Source organism: Dermacentor variabilis, chromosome 2 (assembly GCF_050947875.1).
Source record: "Dermacentor variabilis isolate Ectoservices chromosome 2, ASM5094787v1, whole genome shotgun sequence".
Taxonomy (NCBI): Eukaryota; Metazoa; Arthropoda; class Arachnida; order Ixodida; family Ixodidae; genus Dermacentor; species Dermacentor variabilis.
This window is the reverse complement of record NC_134569.1, coordinates 245,122,571-245,143,216: the sequence shown is the minus strand read 5'-3', so window position 1 is coordinate 245,143,216 and position 20,646 is coordinate 245,122,571. Positions and strand designations below refer to the sequence as shown.

The following is a 20,646-nucleotide window of genomic DNA, read 5'->3' as shown; positions in this document are numbered from 1 at the left end:
TAAAACAACGCTTTGAAGAGTAAATCGGCTACTTCCCCCCTGCTATACCCTCTCTAGTCTTTAGAGTGTGGGGCTGCCATTGTGGTTGCCTTGGCCACAATCTTCTTGGTCTTCCCAGGTAGAAGTCCGTGCTCCGGGGCAGCTGTTGAAGACGGCAACTTACTCGATGGTCCGGGACTACGTTCGTGTTCTCTTTGCGGTCCGGGCTTGGATTACGGCTTGTCGGGGGTGTCCGGTACATGAACGAAAAGCACCTCCACCAGATGTCACGTGGAGTGACGTATGAAGAACACAGTAGCAATACTGTGAAAGACAAAACTAGCTTTTATTGGGCGAACCTGTGCCCACAAAAACAGGCTACACTTAAAGAACGGCGAACATAGTCGGCGATCGTCAAAATCTGATCAGCCGGTCAAGCGCGTCGGCTTTTATAGATCAGTCGCCGAATGTTCCAGAGTAACCACTCGGACCCGCGTGCCTTCCACAAAGTTCTACGCCATTCGCGTCGCGCATACGTACAATAAGATTAGGTAAGGTTCGGTGACAAGACAGAGGATAGAATCATCGACAACATTTTAGAAACTTCCGATACATGTAGACGCGTCCTGCGCTGAGCGATAACATTTCTCAGACGTTAATAGCGCTCACCCGTAAAAGATAAACGAGTTCACGTGTCAATATTAGCGAGTGAATAGGAGATAAGAGAGATGTTAGGTGTCATGGATCTGAAGAAGGCAGATACAACGGAGCGATAACCCTTCGGCCCATCATCATCAGCCTGGTTACGCCCACTGCAGGGCAAAGGCCTCTCCCATACTTCTACAACTACCCCGGTCATGTACTAATTGTGGCCATGTTGTCCCCACAAACTTCTTAATCTCATCCGCCCACCTAATTTTCTGCGGCCTCCTACTACGTTTCCCTTCCCTTGGAAACCAGTCCGTAAGCCTTAATGACCATCGGTTATCTTCCATCATCATTATGGTGCGTTGATGAGAGAGAGCCTCCTTTGTCGACTAGAGCGGTGACGTTTCGTCCTTTGATAAGAACGTGAAGGTCGGTGGTTCCTCGCCTTGCATTGCAGTCAGGTCGTGGCGCCGGGTCATGGCTACGTCGTGCTGTCCCGGTGCTGTTATGCCGCGTCCTCGGGATTTCTTGAGGCGGCTTTTTCTTGGCTTCGAAGCGTCTGGATGGCGGCGTTTCGTTGCGGTGGCGCCGAGGTGGCTCTTGCAACGTCGTCGGTGGCGGTGGTGGATCTTCCGCATTTCGACGAACAGCAACCGCAACAGGTTACTGCTGTTACTCTTCCAGGTATGGACTAAGAAACACTAATCTCTAATAAGTATTCGCACAGCCATTGCAAACTTGCAGGATGACAACGTCAATGTTACGTGATAGGTCTACATAAAACAATTCGGCCAGCCGGGCTGAAGCAATTTATTCTGGTTGATAGAATTTTTTAACAACAGCGTCCTTTCACCTACTGGCCTTTATAATAACCATGAACCTTGGGTACGTAGGCGGAGCCTTCTAGAATTACGACGAATCTCCGGTCAGACTAGGCTAATGCTAATTTCATCGTTTACGGTAAGCGCCCATTTGTTTTTGTTCGCCGAGCAGAAGGCGATACGTACCAGCAGCTGCTGTTGACCCGCTGCTGCGGCGGCGACCACGGGTGCGGCAGCAGCGCCGGCAGCGCCGGCGTCGCCGACATGCAGCTGCTGGTTCTCGAGAATCTGAGCCAGGTTGCGCACCCGTTCCTGAAGCCTGAGAACCCGCTCGAGGAGGCGCAACAGCGGCACATTTCCGCCCTGTGCCTCGAGCAGCGACATCAGCAGTCGAGACATGGCGGGGCTGAGCAGGTGACCCGCGCCATCCTCTGGCTGGGCGCTCACCTGTTGGACGATGGGCAGCGTCAGCTTGATCCAGCGCACGAATGTCCTGCGCACGCCGTGGGAGGAGCGCGGTATACGCCGCATTTGCTGTACTCTGGCTAAGATGCACCGGAAGAAAAAACAATATGCATGCATGCACAACAAAGCCAGCACCCGCTAACTTAATTAGGAGCTGTGGTGGCAGATGTTTTAATAAAGGCTGTGAGGGAGAGCATCTCCAGCAGATCTAAGCAACTAATTATGGCCGGACATCGAGAACAATCGGCTGGAAACGAACAGCGAAATGCAAGCAATGCTATCCCGATACAGTATTTAGCCAACGATGAGCCGGTATAATTTAAAACCTATTTCAATCTGATTTTATTCCAAATCGGCCATTAGCACTCAGTGATAAGTCAATATATTTTCGGCTTTGCGCATATGGGCGTAGCACCCACCTATATGGGCTGGAATGGAAGTATCCTGATTGATCCCGGAGAGCTACGGACGATTCCATGTGAAAACAGATGGGAACAGTTTTATACGTTATACCTACTCTGGACAACGATGTTATGCCGCCACAGCGATGTCATTCAAGTGTGCAGTAACATGAACATAGTCAAATTATCAGAAGCATCACCTCGAACTGCATCTTTGGACGGAGAAGAGACGTCAAGATGTCTTTTTGTCATAAGTACTCTGAACAAATCGCGCTTTAACAGGTAGTAAACTGTGCAACTAGGCTTCTATTAGGTTTTCACAATCGAGAAGCGACCAAAAGCTATGAAACCTGCGAAGCGCAAGCCTCTTTCTTTCACTTGTATTTTCTCTGCTGCGTTTCATGCAAGCTTATAAGAAACAAAATGTTGCTGTCATATGTTTGACGTTTTGTGCACTGCATAACGACACTGACCTTGCCAAAGGTGCGCGTAAAGCTGTTCACACGACGGGATGGATGGCAAGTTCAGTCGGCAGACGAGCGTGACGAGGCTGATCTTCTGCAAAGCGCGCCGGTAGCAGCTCGTTTGCGTCGTAAATGTGCTTGGCGCAAATCAGCGCCACTGAGCCACGCCATGCTCATCTGCCAACCGGGGCGGCACTCCGTCCCGTCGTGCGAATCCCGCTTAAGAGCTGCTTTTCCGACCAGCTGTAGCCCTATAATGAGAACAGCTTCCGGTTCGAGCACGGAACAGCGCATCTGTCTTGTGCTCTTCGGGTGCGCTGGCTATATTAAGTGAGCGCTATATATGGTGCCGCATAGCAGTGACAAACAAGAGAATTATCTGATGCATGCAAGCACAGAAAGACCAGTCATATCACGGAAAGCGCAAGCTATCAGTTATCTAGGAGTTGTTCATACTACCGGTATTTTTTGCGAGTCGTTATGCTATAGGAAAAAAAAGACATTTGTACGTCGGTCGGGCTTCGCTTTATGCACACAAACTGACGGCCAGCATATTACCGCGACGTTAAGTGAACAAGGTTCTCTCCTACAGATGACGTACACCCACCAGATCACATATGTATGGTAGAGTAGCGCCAGGGCCTGAAACGACTGGGCCAGCACGAGCACCGGGCTTAGCGTTGGTGGCGGCCACTGGGTGATGCTCACGAAGAACAGGCACCACTCGAACGCGTGGTACGCCACGTCCATGGCGAACACGTACTTGCGGCCGGGTGCCGCGGAGTGCCGGTGGCTGCGATCCAAGGAGACTCCCCTGCTCACGTGTTGAGCAGAGGACGCGTCTTTGTTGCGCACTTGGCAAGCGCCTCCACGAGACTCCTCTCCGAGGCTGCGCACTCGTTGACACATTGCCTGTCTTCGGTAAGACTTGGTGCCTGAACCTGCTGTAGCCACCTGATGTCTTTAGGCTATACTGTTGCACTGGCATCGCCATTATGGTTGCGTTCGATAATGGTTTCATTTCTGAGTTTGGCCTTCAAGAGCCGTAATTGCCATCGACAACAGATCGTACACGTCGTGTCAGGAGCCTTCTGCGTCACTAGATCCTTATCCGGGTTCATGAAGAAATGTTTTCTGTCGATTGAAAGCCGACAAACATTCGGGTAGGTTAAGGCGGACACAGGCCAAACAATTGCAAATTTTAGGCGAAAAAACGCGTTTTCTGATTACAGCGGTTTCTAGTTTCTTTGTTGTCAGAGAATGTTCCAAATAAATTTTTATCCTCGTAGGCGCAGTAGAAATGCACACAATTGCCTTTTTTCACCGGCCGGAGATCGCGCGAACGAGAATGTCCCGATTTCCTGCAGCTTCGCCGCGCTTCACTCGCGTGCAGCTGCAGCGTGGCGAGGAGGAACGACGCGCTCTGGCTGATGCTCGCAGTGATAAGAATCACGCAAGATGTCAAAACAAGGCAGCAACGGTACTTCCTTTTTCCTCAGCTGCCACAACTTTATCGCGCCACTTCGACCAGTGCCCATTTCGCGCCGTTTCTATTAGCGCTCATCTCACTCGAACCGAAGCTCCGCTTTTTCGAGGCTTTCTGGATTTCCCATGCTGGTCATGTAATTGCTCCGCAATTTTTTCCAGGCAGTGTTTGTCACGGGCACTTGACAGCTCAAAAGTGACTCGGAAAAAAAGAAAGGTTGACGCTATTGCCATGGAACAAGCCGAGCTTAAAGGGCCTCTGAAACGGTTCGGACAAATTTTGTAGACGCGTAGGGTACATCTTAAGTAGAACATTCGCACCACAATTTAAGTGAAGCGTTTCGTATTAATTGAGCTACAAGCGATTAGAAGTTACCCTCCTCCCAAGCCATGCTTTTGCTTCTCAACTCTTTCTCCGAGCGATCGGAGCAAAGCTCCGCCTTCACTGGTTCTGCGTCATGATGCGACGTCACATCGTCTACTTCCGGTTGTTTTGGAGCCCGCCCGCGCGAAACCTCTCCGCTAGCCGCTTGGCCGTCGATCCCAAGCGAGAGCTATCGATGCAGCGTGTGTTGCGAGCATTCTGTCGTAGCACCGAACGTGTCTGGTATTCCGGTAATCACACACTAGCTGAATATTTCGACGGAACGGTGGAGGCATAAACTCAAGCTGATGAAGGAACTTTAGCGTAGACGTACGTGAGCTGCCTGATCGGTCTCCACGGTCCAGACACCCGTTGGTGTAGAGCTTAACCAGCCAAAGAAATAGCTAATACTGCTCTAACCAAGTGTAAAACATTTTAAACATTTACAAAAACAACGTGTTAACAATTCCACTCCTGCGAAAAATTTACAGCAGCAGCAAAGAATGCATTTTGTTACTGCTACTGTGTGTGGTTGAGCTCTGTGCCACCAGGTGGCTGCACCGTGCAGACCATTCACATTTGCGCTTCTGTTCATCCCCTGAAACGACACGCAAGGGGACACGGCCAGGCCCCGTCCCCTTGCGCTTGCGATTACTCTAATACCGGACTCACGAAGCGCTATCGCATTAGCAATCTTCCGGTGTAAAGTGACGGCCGGCCGCAATTGCACAAATCCTGGCGCCGATCGGATAGCGGCAGTCCAATGCGCTGCAGCCACTCCACTCGTCTACTGGCTTGCAGAGGGACACGATGTCGCAGCTTGACATATTGCCAGTCGCCATGTTTGCAGTCCACAACGCAACAAAGTCGAATCATAACGCTCGCGAAAAGACAAACCGACACTGACGGCGGAGCTCTCGTCAAAGACGGAGCACGTTGTAACACAAGCAGGCGACACTTGCTGTGTGCCGGAAGTGCTTAAGTGTACTGAAAATTCTTCTTGTGCATTCTCTTAAAGTTACCTTCTTTTTATAAAAAAACAAATTAACTAGCATTCAACACTATTACACACATCATTTGTTTACCATAAAGTTGGAAATATTATCGATCACGCGCCCTGGTCCGCCCATCAGATAGCTCGACCCACTGACGTCATATGGGTGATTTCGGTCATATAGGTAGGGGCGCCTTAAAATTCCGCCGAGCAGTGTGCTGCGATTGGCAGCGAAGCACATTTTTAAAACCTTAGAATAAATTACACGCTTTACGCGGAGCACTTAGATGCGTCAATTAATGATCAGAAGGGCCTACTCTAACGACTCAGTACGTTTGTAGAAAATCGTCAAAATCGTTTCAGGGTCCCTTTAAGAAGGCCCAACGTGTGCAGCAGGAAAATATGAGTTACGATAGATTCAATTTAAATAGCGTGACACACTTCAACAATTCTGGAACCGTTTTTCTCAGTTTGCGTTTTTCCTCAAATTTTCGCGAGTGCAAAAATTGTCGTTTTTAACCATCGTTCTTTTATTACCCACTTTTACTTTGTTCTCGTTTTGCTCATCGTCTTGCATTTCCATCTCCCGCCTTCCCCGTGTTTTCCTTTTTTTTAATAAAAGGAAGACTTATCACTTCGGAGCTTACTGGTGTAGAATTTCGGGCTAAATGTAACTGTGGACTCAAATTTTCAGATTACACAATTCTTTACGTGAAAATTTAGAGCTTGGTCGCAAGATGGAAGTTCAATTCTTGGTGAAGCCAATTATGCAACTTAAAAAAAAACTGCAGTAATCCGACAACACAACTTCACACTGGTGTAGTATGGGCCTTTATAAAAATATGTCATGCATAAGAATTCCAAATTTTTAAGCATTCCAATTTTCTTGTCATTTGAGAACGATAGTTTCATAACCTGACCACTTCAGCACTTCAACACTTAGTGGCTTGAACACTTCAAAAATAGTAAGTCTTTCAAATAGTTTTCTATCATACAAACATTTGGCACGCGGCCTTCTAATATATTCCTATGCCCATCTTCTAATTTTTATAGAAATCGAGTTAGCGAAACAAAAGTTCACTTTCGCGGGCCGTGTCCCCTCTTAAATTGAACAGCTTCTGCAGCACAAAATTCATAGCGACACCTTGTTCGCCCCTCCACGCTCTGTACAGCAAAATGCGCAGTACATCACGTCATCGCTATGCCGCCAAGCAAGCGCTGATTACCGAGCAGTTGCAGAGCTTCCCCTGATATTCCCCTGATAAATGAGGCATAAATCTTCGGTAGCTCCTGGTATCGTGTCTCGAATGTTTTACTCTCGCCAAAGCGAAGCGAAGCAAACAAGTTCTAATTTGACCAGAATCAATCACGCCCGCTTGGTGCGGAGATAAACGAATGTACGAATGTGATTTAGATTATTGATCGCAAAGGAGACTTTACATGTGTTATTTATTGAGTCCTATAACGTAAAACTATTCCCATCTGTTTTTATTCTAAAATTAACGTAACCTCCGACGCAAGTTTAGAGCGACGACCCGAAGGGGTTGTTTGAACCGCCTAATCAAGCGCTCTCCTCGTAATATGTGGTCACTTTTCTTTGCTTTCAAAGCGAAGAACATTGTCTACATTGTCTTGTTCTTCATATCTAATTGTCTGACAATAGCTGAGGAGCACATAAAAGTGGAGAGGGTTTCACTAGGGCTGAACTAGCGCAGTCAAAGTAGGTAACCGAACGAGGAGGTTTGTGCCGGTATCTGCAACTGGCACACTTCTTGTTGTTTAACTGCCGGTGGCTGTTCGAAAAATCGCTGCGGCGTGCAACGGCCGGTCAAAAATTCCACCAAAATCGATCTGCAGAGAACAGCAGGCAGGGCAATGTCGTATACGTATCGAAAGGCTTCGACAGCATTACACTGCTACGTAAAAGTTTTTATTAAACGCAAATAAAATTGTTTTCCTTGGCAGCTCAGAGTAGCCAGTGCCAGAGCAATCGGTGGGCAAACATCATCTTGTCTTTTCGGAACTACCGCTAGTTTCTGGCTATTCCGTAAAAAAATCAGTTTTGTTCGACATAATAATGTGTGTTTATTGCGTAATTGTTATTTCGGCGAGGCGTGTTTTCGCGGTTTGGTGACGTCGCGTGGTAAGAAAGGTGAAGTGGGCGCAGCTCGAAATCTTTTGACGAGTAGCGGTGGGCTGATGGGGACAAAAGAGGAATCGAAAATATATTTTTTTCTTTTGTTCGGTGTAGCCGTGCTTAATAAATGTGTACACGTCATATCAGATGTGAAGCTTTCGTGGTTTTCGTGACCTCGCTTGACAGACAGGTGAAGTAGGGATGGCTACAAAATAATTTAGACCAATAGTGCAGGGATTATTGCAAAAATGGCAATAGTTTGCAATACCTTCATTTACGTTATAACGCCCATGGGTACGACCCATACATGTGAACATACTTTGCAAAACGATGGAGTTAGAAAATGGTTCTTTGTTCATTTCTCTATGGGCTTGCGTCAGCGGTACACCTGCGTCATCTAAATAATTACGATCGCGGGTGAAACGTGGGTTGTAAATGTGTGGCTGACCGACCAACCAGCGTAGGCAGTCGGACGAAGCCAGTCCATGTACTCGTAAGTTCCTGGTCACAGGCAAAACTAAAACACCCTTTCTTGTGTGTACAGGAAGCATGTTTTATAATAATATCTTCTATATACGGGGAAGTAAGCTTTATAGAATTTTAAAAGATCGCCTATAGCGAATACCACAATTCTTGTCCTCGAGCTGTGTTGTTCGAAGAGGTGGACATTATTAGCACGAGAAATCGAAACACATATTCAATTAATGAACGAGAATTTACTAATGGACTTCTCGCCTAATTACTTTACGGCACATGCTTTGATTTTCGATTTGTGGATGGTAAGCTTGCACGACGTATCCACTTGAAATCAATTTCAAGGAACACAACGGTTCCCGTATATGATTTTCCAAAGTGTGGGATTAAGTGCATGGTCGTTCCAGTTACACTTGTGCTTCAGTACATGAAAGAGCGTTTTTTTTCAGTGTAATTGGAACGACAGTGAAATTTCACGGCGGGTTTGATGGTGCACATCTGAAACTGGTGTCATTCTGGAAATTCATTCCAAATGGATGGGCTTTGCAAGCTCACCGGCTGCAATTCGTAAACTGCCATGTCTGCCGTAAAGTACTAATCAAGAAGTTAATTCTTGAATATTTGATAATTAGTTGAATATGGGTATTGATTTCTCGAGCAAGTTGTGCCCGCCAGCATGAATAATCCAGGTCAAGACCTAGAATTATTTTATCTGCAAAAGACTATCTTTAAGAATTCCGTGAAGGTTAAATATTTTACCCCCGTATGTGGTCACAACAGCGTAAAACATAGACAATGACAAGACCCGCCGCGGTGGCTTAGCAGCCATCGTGTTGCGCCGCTAAGTACGAGGCCGCGAGTTCGAATCCCGGCTGCGGCGGCCACATTTAGATCGGGGCGAAAACACCCGTGTTCCGTGCATTGGGGCTACATTCCAGATGCCCAGGTGGTTCCCTCACTACAGCTTGCCTCAAAATCAATTGTTGTTTTGGCACGTACAACCCCAGAATTCAAAGACAACAAGGAAAGCATAGGCGAAGGCTGACCTTCCCAGGGTAAGCTCTAGTACGCAAACATAAATGCCCAGAAAGGTGGACGCGAAGACGGCGCCGCGGTAGCTTAATGAGGGACAGCATCGCACGCTTAGTGCGAAGACATGGGTTCGTATCCCACCTACGGCGAGCAGTCGCTCGCCCACTTCCCTTTTCATTTATTTATAATCTCTACATTTGAATTAAATAAGCATGTGATTAACCGTATGCTTTCCATGTGGTTGTTGTGTGTTAGCTTTAAATGGCTGTGACTTCCGACAGCGGGGTCCTTCTGTTCCCCTTCTTCTCGTTCACTGCTGTAAGTACGTCACACGAACAAGGCCGATCTTAGGCACTTTCTGAAAACCGGCTGTTTAATGTCTCTAGACCAAAAACACCACTCAGTTTCACTGTAAGGATTACTTCCATTTCTTCTTAGTTTCAATACAACACCCCATCCCAAGGTTAGCAATACTGATGCAATATTACGCCGCACTTTTTAAAGAAACACGACTTTCAGTGTCCCGCGGTAACTACCGCTTGGCAGTAAAGTCAGCTCAGCCCAAATAAGTAGTCTGCAGGCTGGATTGACAGCGAAAAACCAGCTTTCGGTTGCAGACTGACCATGCTGGCCGACCATTCCCTACTCTTTCGCTTCTATGAGGACGGCCTCATCGTGATTGTCGCGTCGACTTGAATTTTTTAATCTAGGCTGAGATGCTGTGGGAGCGCCAAGAGACGCCGACCGAAGAGAAGATGTGGATTTCATGTCCTGGTTATGTCTTCTTTTCCTCTGCCGCTGATCCAGTCAGCACTACTCATATTTTTTTATCATATATTATACAAAAAACAATACCTTGTGCAAAATTACCTATTTTTTAGTTATGACTTTCGTAAGTATGCTTCCTCATTTATTTGAAAACAAAAACAGGAACAGTTTTGTGCACTTCACATTATTTGCCTTCTGCTGTACGCTGGAGCTAAGGAAGTGTGAGCGAGCATTCCACACCCATGCAGCAAGCACAAATCTCATTAGCATTACTAATTGCGCCAATTACGCTGACACACATATCAGGAATGTCATTATAATAGTCCTCGATCTAAATTTAACGCTTGGGTGCAACAAAATGCGGTTCCGATGTTCTGTGATCGATGTACATGCAAAAGAGCAGATGACACTTTTCGCTCCATTTCTCTATGCCGCTCAAGATAGGATCGGCAGAGTGGAGCAGAGTGCCTTACCGTTCGGCGTGTGTAAGTGTAAGCGGAGACCTCGCAGGAGTAGGACAGCATTGCTTTGCTATTGCAGCTTTGCTTGCCATTAGAATGTAGATACCAGACTTGACGCGCTACGCATTCTGGTGAAAAATAGCTTCTTTTCATTCAGGTAGCACTATTGGTGTATAGTACGAGAAGACTCCATGCAGAAACAATGCTAGGACTATTTTGCCCCTCCCTGTTCTTTGCACGGAGCTACACAACACGCTGATGTAAATTACCTTAATTCAAGATCTTTCGTTCGAATGGCAGGACATCATCTGTATGGAACTAGAGCAGCCCATCTATAATAGTTATTTTCCCTTTGCCTTTAGGCGTATTGAAAGAGCACCACCAATCCGTGCGCTAAAGAACCTAGCACATAAAATCACGACCATTCAGACGGTAGACATGAAATCAAAGCAGGAAATGTAAGGTAAAGACATTGAAAATTGTAATATTAAAAGATATGAAGGCAGAAGTATCCATTAGAAAGTACAGACGATATTTTGATATTCTAGTTGAAATAAAGTGAAGGGGGAGTTATTCTTGACCTGAAATACGTAGGACAGGCATCTAAAGGTCAATCATGGCATTGTAATGAGTATCAAAGCAAGACAACCATAGTCATATTGCCCCGAAAATTTGATGGAGTGATAAACTCTGCTGACACGGGCAAGCCATCCTCCGAAACTGCTCCAAATATGGGGTCAAGAATCATGGTGACGAAACTGTAGAAATCAAGGGCATTTCTCTACTGCGTGGTATGCACAGACTTTGTCCTGAAAAGTAAGTGATCTTACCGGACGTCCCGTCTAGCCCCTAGTTTATGACTACCGAAAGAATGAAAGTAATGTTGGAAACGCTTGACGTCTTTTTGATGCCTAACCCGCGTTTTTTTTATTGATTAAAGCATAGATCAATGCTAATTTTTTCTTCAGAAAGTTCTGATCTGCACACTCAGAAGTGCTCGCGTTCTTTATCACATTCTGAGAAAATTGATCCATAAAGAAATGTTTAGCGACGCGTTTTCTTTTTCTGCTTGATAACTTGGAAACAGACAGGGAGAAACCTCCACTGCGTTCAACGTGGAGTTGACAAATCTGCACTACAGAAGAGCTCTCATCGACTATGCCGCGCATAGTGAAGCTAAAGGGATGAAGAAAAAGGATGAATGCATGCGTAACATGAGGAATACAAGACAGCGGTATTTTACTTGTGCCCCAGGGAGACAATGAGACGTCTTCCTCATAGGCTTACTTCCCTTTGGCCTTTCCGAAGACTCTTGTCGAAATTTAGGCAACAAAAAAAAAGTGCGCTTTCCAACGCTTGCGTCTGGTTCCCTGCGAAACGCCTCTGCTGGGAAGTAAAGTTTTAGAACTTACGTCACTAGGCGAAAGTGGAACTGGAAAAGGAAGAATTTCGCCATTGGCACCCAGTTGGAATGCGGCATCCGGACCGTAAATGTGAGAAACGTGAAGAGTGCCTGGACCCCGTGAAACAGCTCGTCGACGTCACGCATCAGGAACGTCATCATGAATACCAGGCCGAAGCTGTCCCTGCGAGAGCATTATTGCAGCGCTTGAAGACGCTCACAGAATTTCAAAATAACAGAATATATTAAAGAGCGTGACAAAAAGAACATTTGTGAAAAATATTGGCATAATATGGGCTGTCGTGGAACCCAATGGGTTTCTAAACTAATGGGTTATTTTACTTCGATTATCACTGTTACAGCTTTGCAGTTAGTAAATGTCATGAATTTTCTTGCACTGGATCAACGCTACTACGTATTTTATATACTCATTGATGTGCACTGTAGGTACAAACTTCTAGTAAATACCTAGTTATATGCGTAGCACAATTTGGTGGAAGGTTTTCATGTAACTCGATAAATAAAACTTTAGATCATAAAATACTAAATATGCTAAAACACAATACTAAAACTTTAGTATTGTGCCAGCCTGGCCGACTCACTGTATTGCTTATCTTACAACATGCTCAGTGTACGAAATAACTTCATGGTAAGAGCTATTTCTTTAACCTTCGCGGAAAGCTGGAACAGCGCGACTGGGGCGAGACACAGTAAGTACGTGTCAGTGCTGCGTGAAAAACACACATAAGTGCTTGCTGCCAAGTGTACTTTTTATTCAAAGAGCTCCAACCTTTCGTGGTCTGTAAAGGAGATACAAGACAATACAAGCGCATGTGTGCACTGCAAGTGATATATCACGCTCTAACATCCCGTCATAATAATGTGGCAACTGTAGGATGCTTGTTTGTTACTTAAAATTAAAATCCGGAGTTTTACGTGCCAGAACCACGACACTAGTATAAGGCACGCCGCAGTGGGATTAACATCGACGACCAGCTGGTGTTTTTTAACGCGCACGTGGTTGATACGTGCGTTGCCGTCGAAGTGCGTCCGCCGCGACCGTGCTTTGATCCCGCACCCTCTGGCTTAGCAGCGCAACGACAAAGCCGTTCTGCCACCAGAACGGGCGCTCACGTATTCACCTTCCTGGAATGGGCGTCTCAGCTAGAGGTTACGATCGAGGTTGACTCGCTGTTGGGATAGCTACAAGTATTACAGCATCAATTTGCTCGGTTTTGAAATTTTGAAACTTTCTTGTCTGTGGAAAGGGGACTCCATGGACGTGCCTTTAGTGCTTCCAAGTACAGTTATTTCACACTGCATTTGTAGACAGTTTTAGTTTAGCGTCAGCAACTATGGCATACGCTATACGCTATAATATAGCGTACGCTAAGCAGCGCACGTTTTCTACAATTTTAGGTGACCGGCGATATCTTCGAGTCTCAGAGGCCATATGCCGTTGTTGCGGCTATTTCCCGCCTTTAGCGACAGGTGGCGCTGACATCTCGAATGTTTCACAATACAGGCAAGAGAACAAAGATCTAGTGAAGTGTCTCGATGACGATATAAAGCAGTTTGGAGAAGGTGCCGATATTTGTCTGCTGGGTGACATGAATGGCCACATCGAGGATCTGGATGGATACACAGATTGTAATGGAAAGTTGATGCTAGACTTCTGTGAACGACACAACCTAGTTATAGTAAATAGAGAAACTAAGTGTGAGGGACAAATCACGTGGGAGTCCCGTAACAGACAAACGACCATTGACTACTGCTTAATGTCGCAGGGATTGTATAGCAAGCTAGCAATAATGGAAATAGACGAAGAGGGGAAGTACAGCCTCGGAAGTGATCATAAGCGTATTAGTCTACAGTTGGGAGCCCTACTCAAAAGAGAAATGCAGGGAAGCCAAAAAGAGTACGCAAAATTAAATGACGCGCAAATAGCGCAAATAGCGGCTGGCATAGAGGAAGCAATAAAGAAACATCCCATGGAAAGGTGGGATTATAATCAGTTAGAACTACTCATTAGTACAAAAATAAAAGAGGTAAAAGGAGTAAACTGCTGGAGAGGAAAGGGGAAGCCACGAAGTTGGTGGAATAAGGAAATTAGAGAGGCCATCGAACAACGACGGTGGGCATCTCGGGAACACAGAGAAGCAAAGAGGGCGCAGTTATCTGAAGAGGAAATAGGCCAAGAATGGGAATATTGTCGACAAAAGAAACAACAAGTGCAGGTCCTCGTCCAGGCTAAAATAAAGCAGTCCTCTGATCGCTGGCTGGCTGAAGTACGCGATGCAACTAAAGGGGGGTCAAGAAAATTCTGGAACCATATAAGCTGGCTGGGTAAAGCTAATCACAGAAAAGAGGAACAGATTCACGATGCCGAAGGAAATTGTTTAGAGGGAGATGACGCTGTGAACTACATCGGTTCAGTTATAGCAGAGTCCTTTAGGAAAGACGATAGGGTAATCGCCCCAAGTGAGGGAGCAACACAGAATAGCATAATAAAAAACAGCTTAGAATTGACCAATCTTAACTGGAAAAAGGCGGAAGCAAATGTTCCAAAATGCACGTCCGCGGGGATAGACGAAATTCCAATCAAGTTAATTAATGAACTTGGCCCAAGAAGCAAGGAAACGCTGATAAAAGCATTGGAGGCAGTCATAACAAATAAGCAAATTCCGCACAGCTGGAAACAGAGTAAAACGAATTTGATTTATAAAGGGAAAGGTGATAGGAAGAACATAAAATCTCTCCGACCAATTACGATAACATCAGTTATATATAGGCTGGCGATGCAGGCGGTGAAATTAAAAATGAAGTCATGGGTAGAAAGTAATAGAATACTTGGAGAACTTCAGAACGGGTTCAGAAGTGGTAGGCGCTTAGATGATAGCCTGTTCGTGCTTACCCAGTGCATAGAAATAGCTAAGGCGGAAAATAGACCTCTGTATTTAGCCCTCCTGGACATAAGTGGTACATACGACAATGTGAACAGGGAACTCCTGTGGAACATATTAAAAGCTGAAGGTATCGGTAATGAGGTAACTGATTTTCTACAGGAACTATATCGAGAAAATAATGTTGAAATAACATGGGAAGGAATCAAGAGTACGACAACTGTCGAGGTTCACAAAAGATTAAGGCAAGGTTGTCCTCTATCACCGCTGCTGTTCATGCTTTATATGATAGGCATGGAAAGAAGGTTACAACGAAGCAATCTAGGGTATAATCTGTCGTACAGATTAGGCGAAAAGGTTGTTGAGCAACGACTACCGGGTTTAATGTATGCGGACGATATTGTACTGTTAGCAGATAGCCAGGAAGATTTGCAAACTCTGGTTAATTACTGTGGGGACGAAGGAGACAGTTTAGGTTTCAGTTTTAGTGCAGCTAAGTCCGGTGGGATGTTTTTCGACGATACAACTGATCAGGAGCTTACAATACAAGGCCACGAAATACCCCGAGTGGCCGAATACAAGTATCTCGGGGTATGCATAAACAAAGGGCAGATGTACACGGAAAAGCACGAACAGTCTCTAATAGCAAAAGGGCGAAGAGATGCCGGGATAATGAAACATAAGGCATTGTGGGGTTACAACAGCTATGAGGTACTGAGAGGCATTTGGAAGGGAGTAATGATGCCGGGGCTTACTTTCGGGAATGCGGTCCTTTGTTTAAGTGCAGAGGTTCAGTCGAGACTAGAAGTAAATCAGAGAGCTGTGGGAAGGTTAGCACTAGGTGCCCACGGGAAAACCACAAACGAAGCAGTACAGGGAGATATGGGCTGGGCATCATTCGATGCACGGGAAGCTCAGAGTAAAATCCTATACGAAAAACGTCTGAGGAAATTGGATGATAACAGGTGGGCAGCTAAGGTGTTTAAATACCTATACAGAAAGAGCGTTGACTCACAATGGCGGAAAAGAACTAGGAAGCTAACCAGTAAGTATACCAGACACAAGGACGAAAAAGGACAGAGCATTAAACGACAGGTTAAAAATGCGGAAGGTAAAAATTGGATAAATTCAATGGAAAAGAAGCATAGTGTAGAACTATATCGATACTGGAAACAGCAGATCAGGAAGGAAGCGTTTTATGATAACTCAAGAGGCAGTGCCCTACTCTTTGAAGCTAGATCAGGATGTCTTAGAACGCGGAGCTATAAAAAGAAATTTAATGAAGAAGACACATGTACTGTGTGTGGTAAATATGTAGAAACGATGGAACACCTCATACTAGAATGTGATGGTATCAATCCCGATGTCGATGCGGCCACAGTCACCCTTCCTGAGGCCCTAGGGTTCAGAGATGATAGCCATGTAAATAAATATGCGGTGGAAATTAGCAAAAGGCGATTGGAGGATTGGTGGCTCAAAAGCAGAGAGGTGACATAAGGTTAAAAGGGTAGGAAGACGTATTTAAAGAAAATCGAGAAATTCAATAACACACAACACAGATAAAAATAAAAGGCCAAATAAAAATCTGAGCATGGTGGCAACTGCCATCGCCCCGTTTCAAAGGGGACGCTCCTACCTTCCATCCCTCCATCCATTTCTTTCGTTAGGTTTCGACTCGTTCGAAACGAGAAGCGATCTCGAAAACACCACGAGGTTATCCATAATACTCTGTCGTCGAAGCGGCCATAGACTAAGCGAAAGCCGTTTATACAGACAGTTGCTACGAACGAAGTGCATTTTACAAAAGCAACGCCAAATTCAATTCGAAGAGGGCAGCCGGGACCGCTCCCATGTTTCCCGCAAGCTCCGCAAACACCGCAACAACGCTAACGCTAGACAGTACTTTTAGTAGACAGTTTTAGTATAGCGTACGCTATACCATTGCGTACGCTAAAAAATAGCGGATCTTCACTGCGCATGCGCTGAACGCTAAACGAAATAGCGGGTATAGCGGGCGTACGCAACGCAAACGAGTTAGCGTTAGCGTTTTTGCGGGGTTTGCGGAGCTTGCGGGAAACATGGCGGCGGTCCCGGCTGCCCACTTCGAATTGAATTTGGCGTTGCTTTTGTAAAATGCACTTCGTTCGTAGCAAATGACTGTGTAAACGGCTTTCGCTTAGTCTCAGGCCGCTTCGGCGACAGAGTATTATGGATAACCTCGTGGTGTTTTCGAGATCGCTTCTCGTTTCGAACGAGTCGAAGCCTAACGAAAGAAACATTCGAGATGTCAGCGCCACCTGTCGCTAAAGGCGCGAAATAGCCGCAACGACGGCATATGGCCTCTGAGATCCAAAGATATCGCCGGCCAACTAAAATTGTCGAAAATGTGCGCTGCTTAGCGTACGCTATATTATAGCGTATAGCGTACGCTATAGCTGCGGACGCTAAACTAAAACTGTATAGCTTACGCTATTCCATTGCGTACGCTAAAAAATAGCGGGTCGTCATTAGACAGTTTTAGTATAGCGTACGCTATACCATTGCGTACGCTAAAAAATAGCGGGTCGTCACTGCGCATGCGCTGAACGCTAAACGAAATAGCGGGTATAGCGGGCGTACGCAACGCAAACGAGTTGGCGTTAGCGTTTTTGCGGGGTTTGCGGAGTTTGCGGGAAACATGGCGGCGGTCCCGGCTGCCCGCTTCGAATTGAATTTGGCGTTGCTTTTGTAAAATGCACTTCGTTCGTAGCAAATGACTGTGCAAACGGCTTTTGCTCAGTCTCAGGCCGCTTCGACGACACAGTATTATGGATAACCTCGTGGTGTTTTCGAGATCGCTTCTCGTTTCGAACGAGTCGAAGCCTAACGAAAGAAACGTTCGAGATGTCAGCGCCACCTATCGCTACAGGCGCGAAATAGCCGCAACGACTGCATATGGCCTCTGAGATCCGAAGATATCGCCGGCCAACTAAAATAGTAGAAAACGTGTGCTGCTTAGCGTACGCTATATAATAGCGTATAGCGTACGCTATAGTTACGTACGCTAAACTAAAACTTTCTATTGCGCATGCGCTGAACGCTAAACGAATAGCGGGTATAGCGGGCGTACGCAACGCAAACGAGTTAGCGTTAGCGTTTTTGCGGGGTTTGCGGAGCTTGCGGGAAACATGGCGGCGGTCCCGGCTGCCCACTTCGAATTGAATTTGGCGTTGCTTTCGTAAAATGCACTTCGTTCGTAGCAAATGACTGTGCAAACGGCTTTCGCTTAGTCTCATGCCGCTTCGACGACAGAGCATTATGGATAACCTCGTGGTGTTTTCGAGATCGCTTCTCGTTTCGAACGAGTCGAAGCCTAACGAAAGAAACGTTCGAGATGTCAGCGCCACCTGTCGCTAAAGGCGCGAAATAGCCGCAACGACGGCATATGGCCTCTGAGATCCGAAGATATCGCCGGCCAACTAAAATTGTAGAAAACGTGCGCTGCTTAGCGTACGCTATTAGACAGTTTTAGTTTAGCGTTCGCAACTATAGCGTACGCTATACGCTATAATATAGCGTACGCTAAGCAGCGCACGTTTTCTACAATTTTCTACAATTTCGCTATTAGACAGTTTTAGTTTAGCGTTCGCAACTATAGCGTACGCTATACGCTATAATATAGCGTACGCTAAGCAGCGCACGTTTTCTACAATTTTAGTTGGCCGGCGATATCTTCGGATCTCAGAGGCCATATGCCGTCGTTGCGGCTATTTCGCGCCTTTAGCGACAGGTGGCGCTGACATCTCGAACGTTTCTTTCGTTAGGCTTCGACTCGTTCGAAACGAGAAGCGATCTCGAAAACACCACGAGGTTATCCATAATACTCTGTCGTCGAAGCGGCCTGAGACTAAGCGAAAGCCGTTTACACAGTCATTTGCTACGAGCGAAGTGCATTTTACGAAAGCAACGCCAAATTCAATTCGAAGTGGGCAGCCGGGACCGCCGCCATGTTTCCCGCAAGCTCCGCAAAGCCCGCAAAAACGCTAACGCTAACTCGTTTGCGTTGCGTACGCCCGCTATACCCGCTATTTCGTTTAGCGTTCAGCGCATGAGCAGTGACGACCCGCTATTTTTTAGCGTACGCAATGGAATAGCGTACGCTATACTAAAACTGTCTATTATATAGCGTATAGCGTACGCTATAGTTGCGGACGCTAAACTAAAACTGTCTTATATTATGCAGAAAAAAATTCTTGCAACGCGCAGAATCAATGACTGCAGTGTACTTGAATTAAGGAAGCGAAGATATTGAAAAGTTAAATATGAGTTTCACTACCAGAACAATATAGACATCATTAAAGTTCTGGCGAACTGTGGACAGCGGCGCCATCTCGCGTCTGCGTCTACGCATTGTTACGATCGGCCTGCAGGGGTACTGCTCTGCAAACCTATCTCAGCCCGCTGCAGTTGTTTCGATCGACCCGCGGGGGTGGCGTGCTTCAGAGAACAGGTGACGCCGGCAACGTTGATCGACCGTGCACCTCCTTCTGAGAACTGGCGACGCCAGGCCAGTTAACAGACCATGCACTTCCTTCGGAAAACTGGAGACTACAGCAAAGTTCAAACATGCACCTCCTTCGTCGAGTCAACGGCGCCTGCAAGTCAAGCCACGTTTGGCGGATCGTGTATTGTTACCTGGTTCGCTGTCGACTTCATGGTCTATTTGCAGCAAGCGAGCTTCTCGGAAAAGAGTGTTTTGCGGTGCGTTTTTGCGGGCCGCGGAATTCTTCACAGTGTGCTAACAGTCATCGCGGCTACCGGAGGAGTCCGCTCTGGATTTAATAGGCGCCGTCTGGGGTCAAGCGTTGCAACCTGGCTACGATGACCCGCTCAACTCGGTGGGTTCTGGGAAACCAAAGTGCGTACGTGAGTGTGCGAGCTCTCCCCCTCAAAGGCAGGTCGACTACGCCTCCAACGACTGTGGACGGTCCGATTGGACGAAGATTCGAAAGCAGTTTTCCCTCCCCTAGGATCTAGGGAGGACAGATTGTTTTTAAGCAGCAGTGTGCTCGACAAGCGGTGCTTGGAGGTTTGTGCTCGTGCGGAGTGTGCTGTGCGCTTCGTGGTGTGAGCTTCGTGCTCCTTTTTGCAGTCATGCTAGGCTGTTGAAATGTATCTCCTGTTTTAATGTAAATATTGTAACTAAAACCTGTACTCCTAGTTCTCGATGAGAGCAAGTTCCTCCCTACAACCACGTCCCAAGCGTGGGTGAGTTGGACGATGGGATGGGGCAGCTACCACATAGTTCATGCCCAACTACAACCCTTACAAGTGGATGCCAGCGATGGGTACCTCCCTTCAACTACGTCTAAACCGTACAGCTGGTTGCAAGCGGTGGGATCGCCCTCCAAACCTTACAGCATGCAGACTCGGAGCAACTCTAGTGCTACACTCACTTGACAAACAGTACATTCATGATGAAGCGCAGGTTGTACAGCAGAGAGGAGAGGAGCGTGTTTCTTTCCCTGAGAAGGCGCATGCGATTGCAGGTGACGCCGAGGAATTGGCGCAGGATGAAGAGCGGGTTGCGGGCGTGGAACAGCTGGTCGACCTCGGACATGAGACCGACGCTGTCCATCACCGCCTCCATGTTGCGCTGCGAACGAAACGCCTGATGAGCGCGAACGCCAGTGATCGCCACAGGTGAGTTTGTCCTTCGAATACATTTCCTGCCGAACAACGGTGCCACATCACCTCCGCACGAGGGTCACACGCAAAAAGAAAACCTGGATATGGGTGGCAGAACTAGGACGCTCCTCGCTTGGCTTTGTAACGTTGACTAACTTCCTAACGAATGCAAATTGGGCTG

General features: G+C 46.6%; 1 protein-coding gene across 1 annotated transcript in view; it reads right to left on the bottom strand.

Moving 5' to 3' along the window:
- Positions 1 to 20,427, bottom strand: part of LOC142570747 (uncharacterized) — a 58,414-nt gene extending 37,987 nt beyond the window's left edge. The window contains exons 1-4 of the mRNA XM_075679090.1: positions 20,234 to 20,427; positions 11,906 to 12,079; positions 3,386 to 3,571; positions 1,635 to 1,941 (exon numbers count right to left, since the gene is read on the bottom strand). Coding sequence (XP_075535205.1) covers positions 1,635 to 1,941; positions 3,386 to 3,571; positions 11,906 to 12,079; positions 20,234 to 20,427 — 861 coding nt within the window. The remainder of the gene's footprint in view (positions 1 to 1,634; positions 1,942 to 3,385; positions 3,572 to 11,905; positions 12,080 to 20,233) is intronic.
- Positions 20,428 to 20,646: the final 219 nt, after the last annotated feature.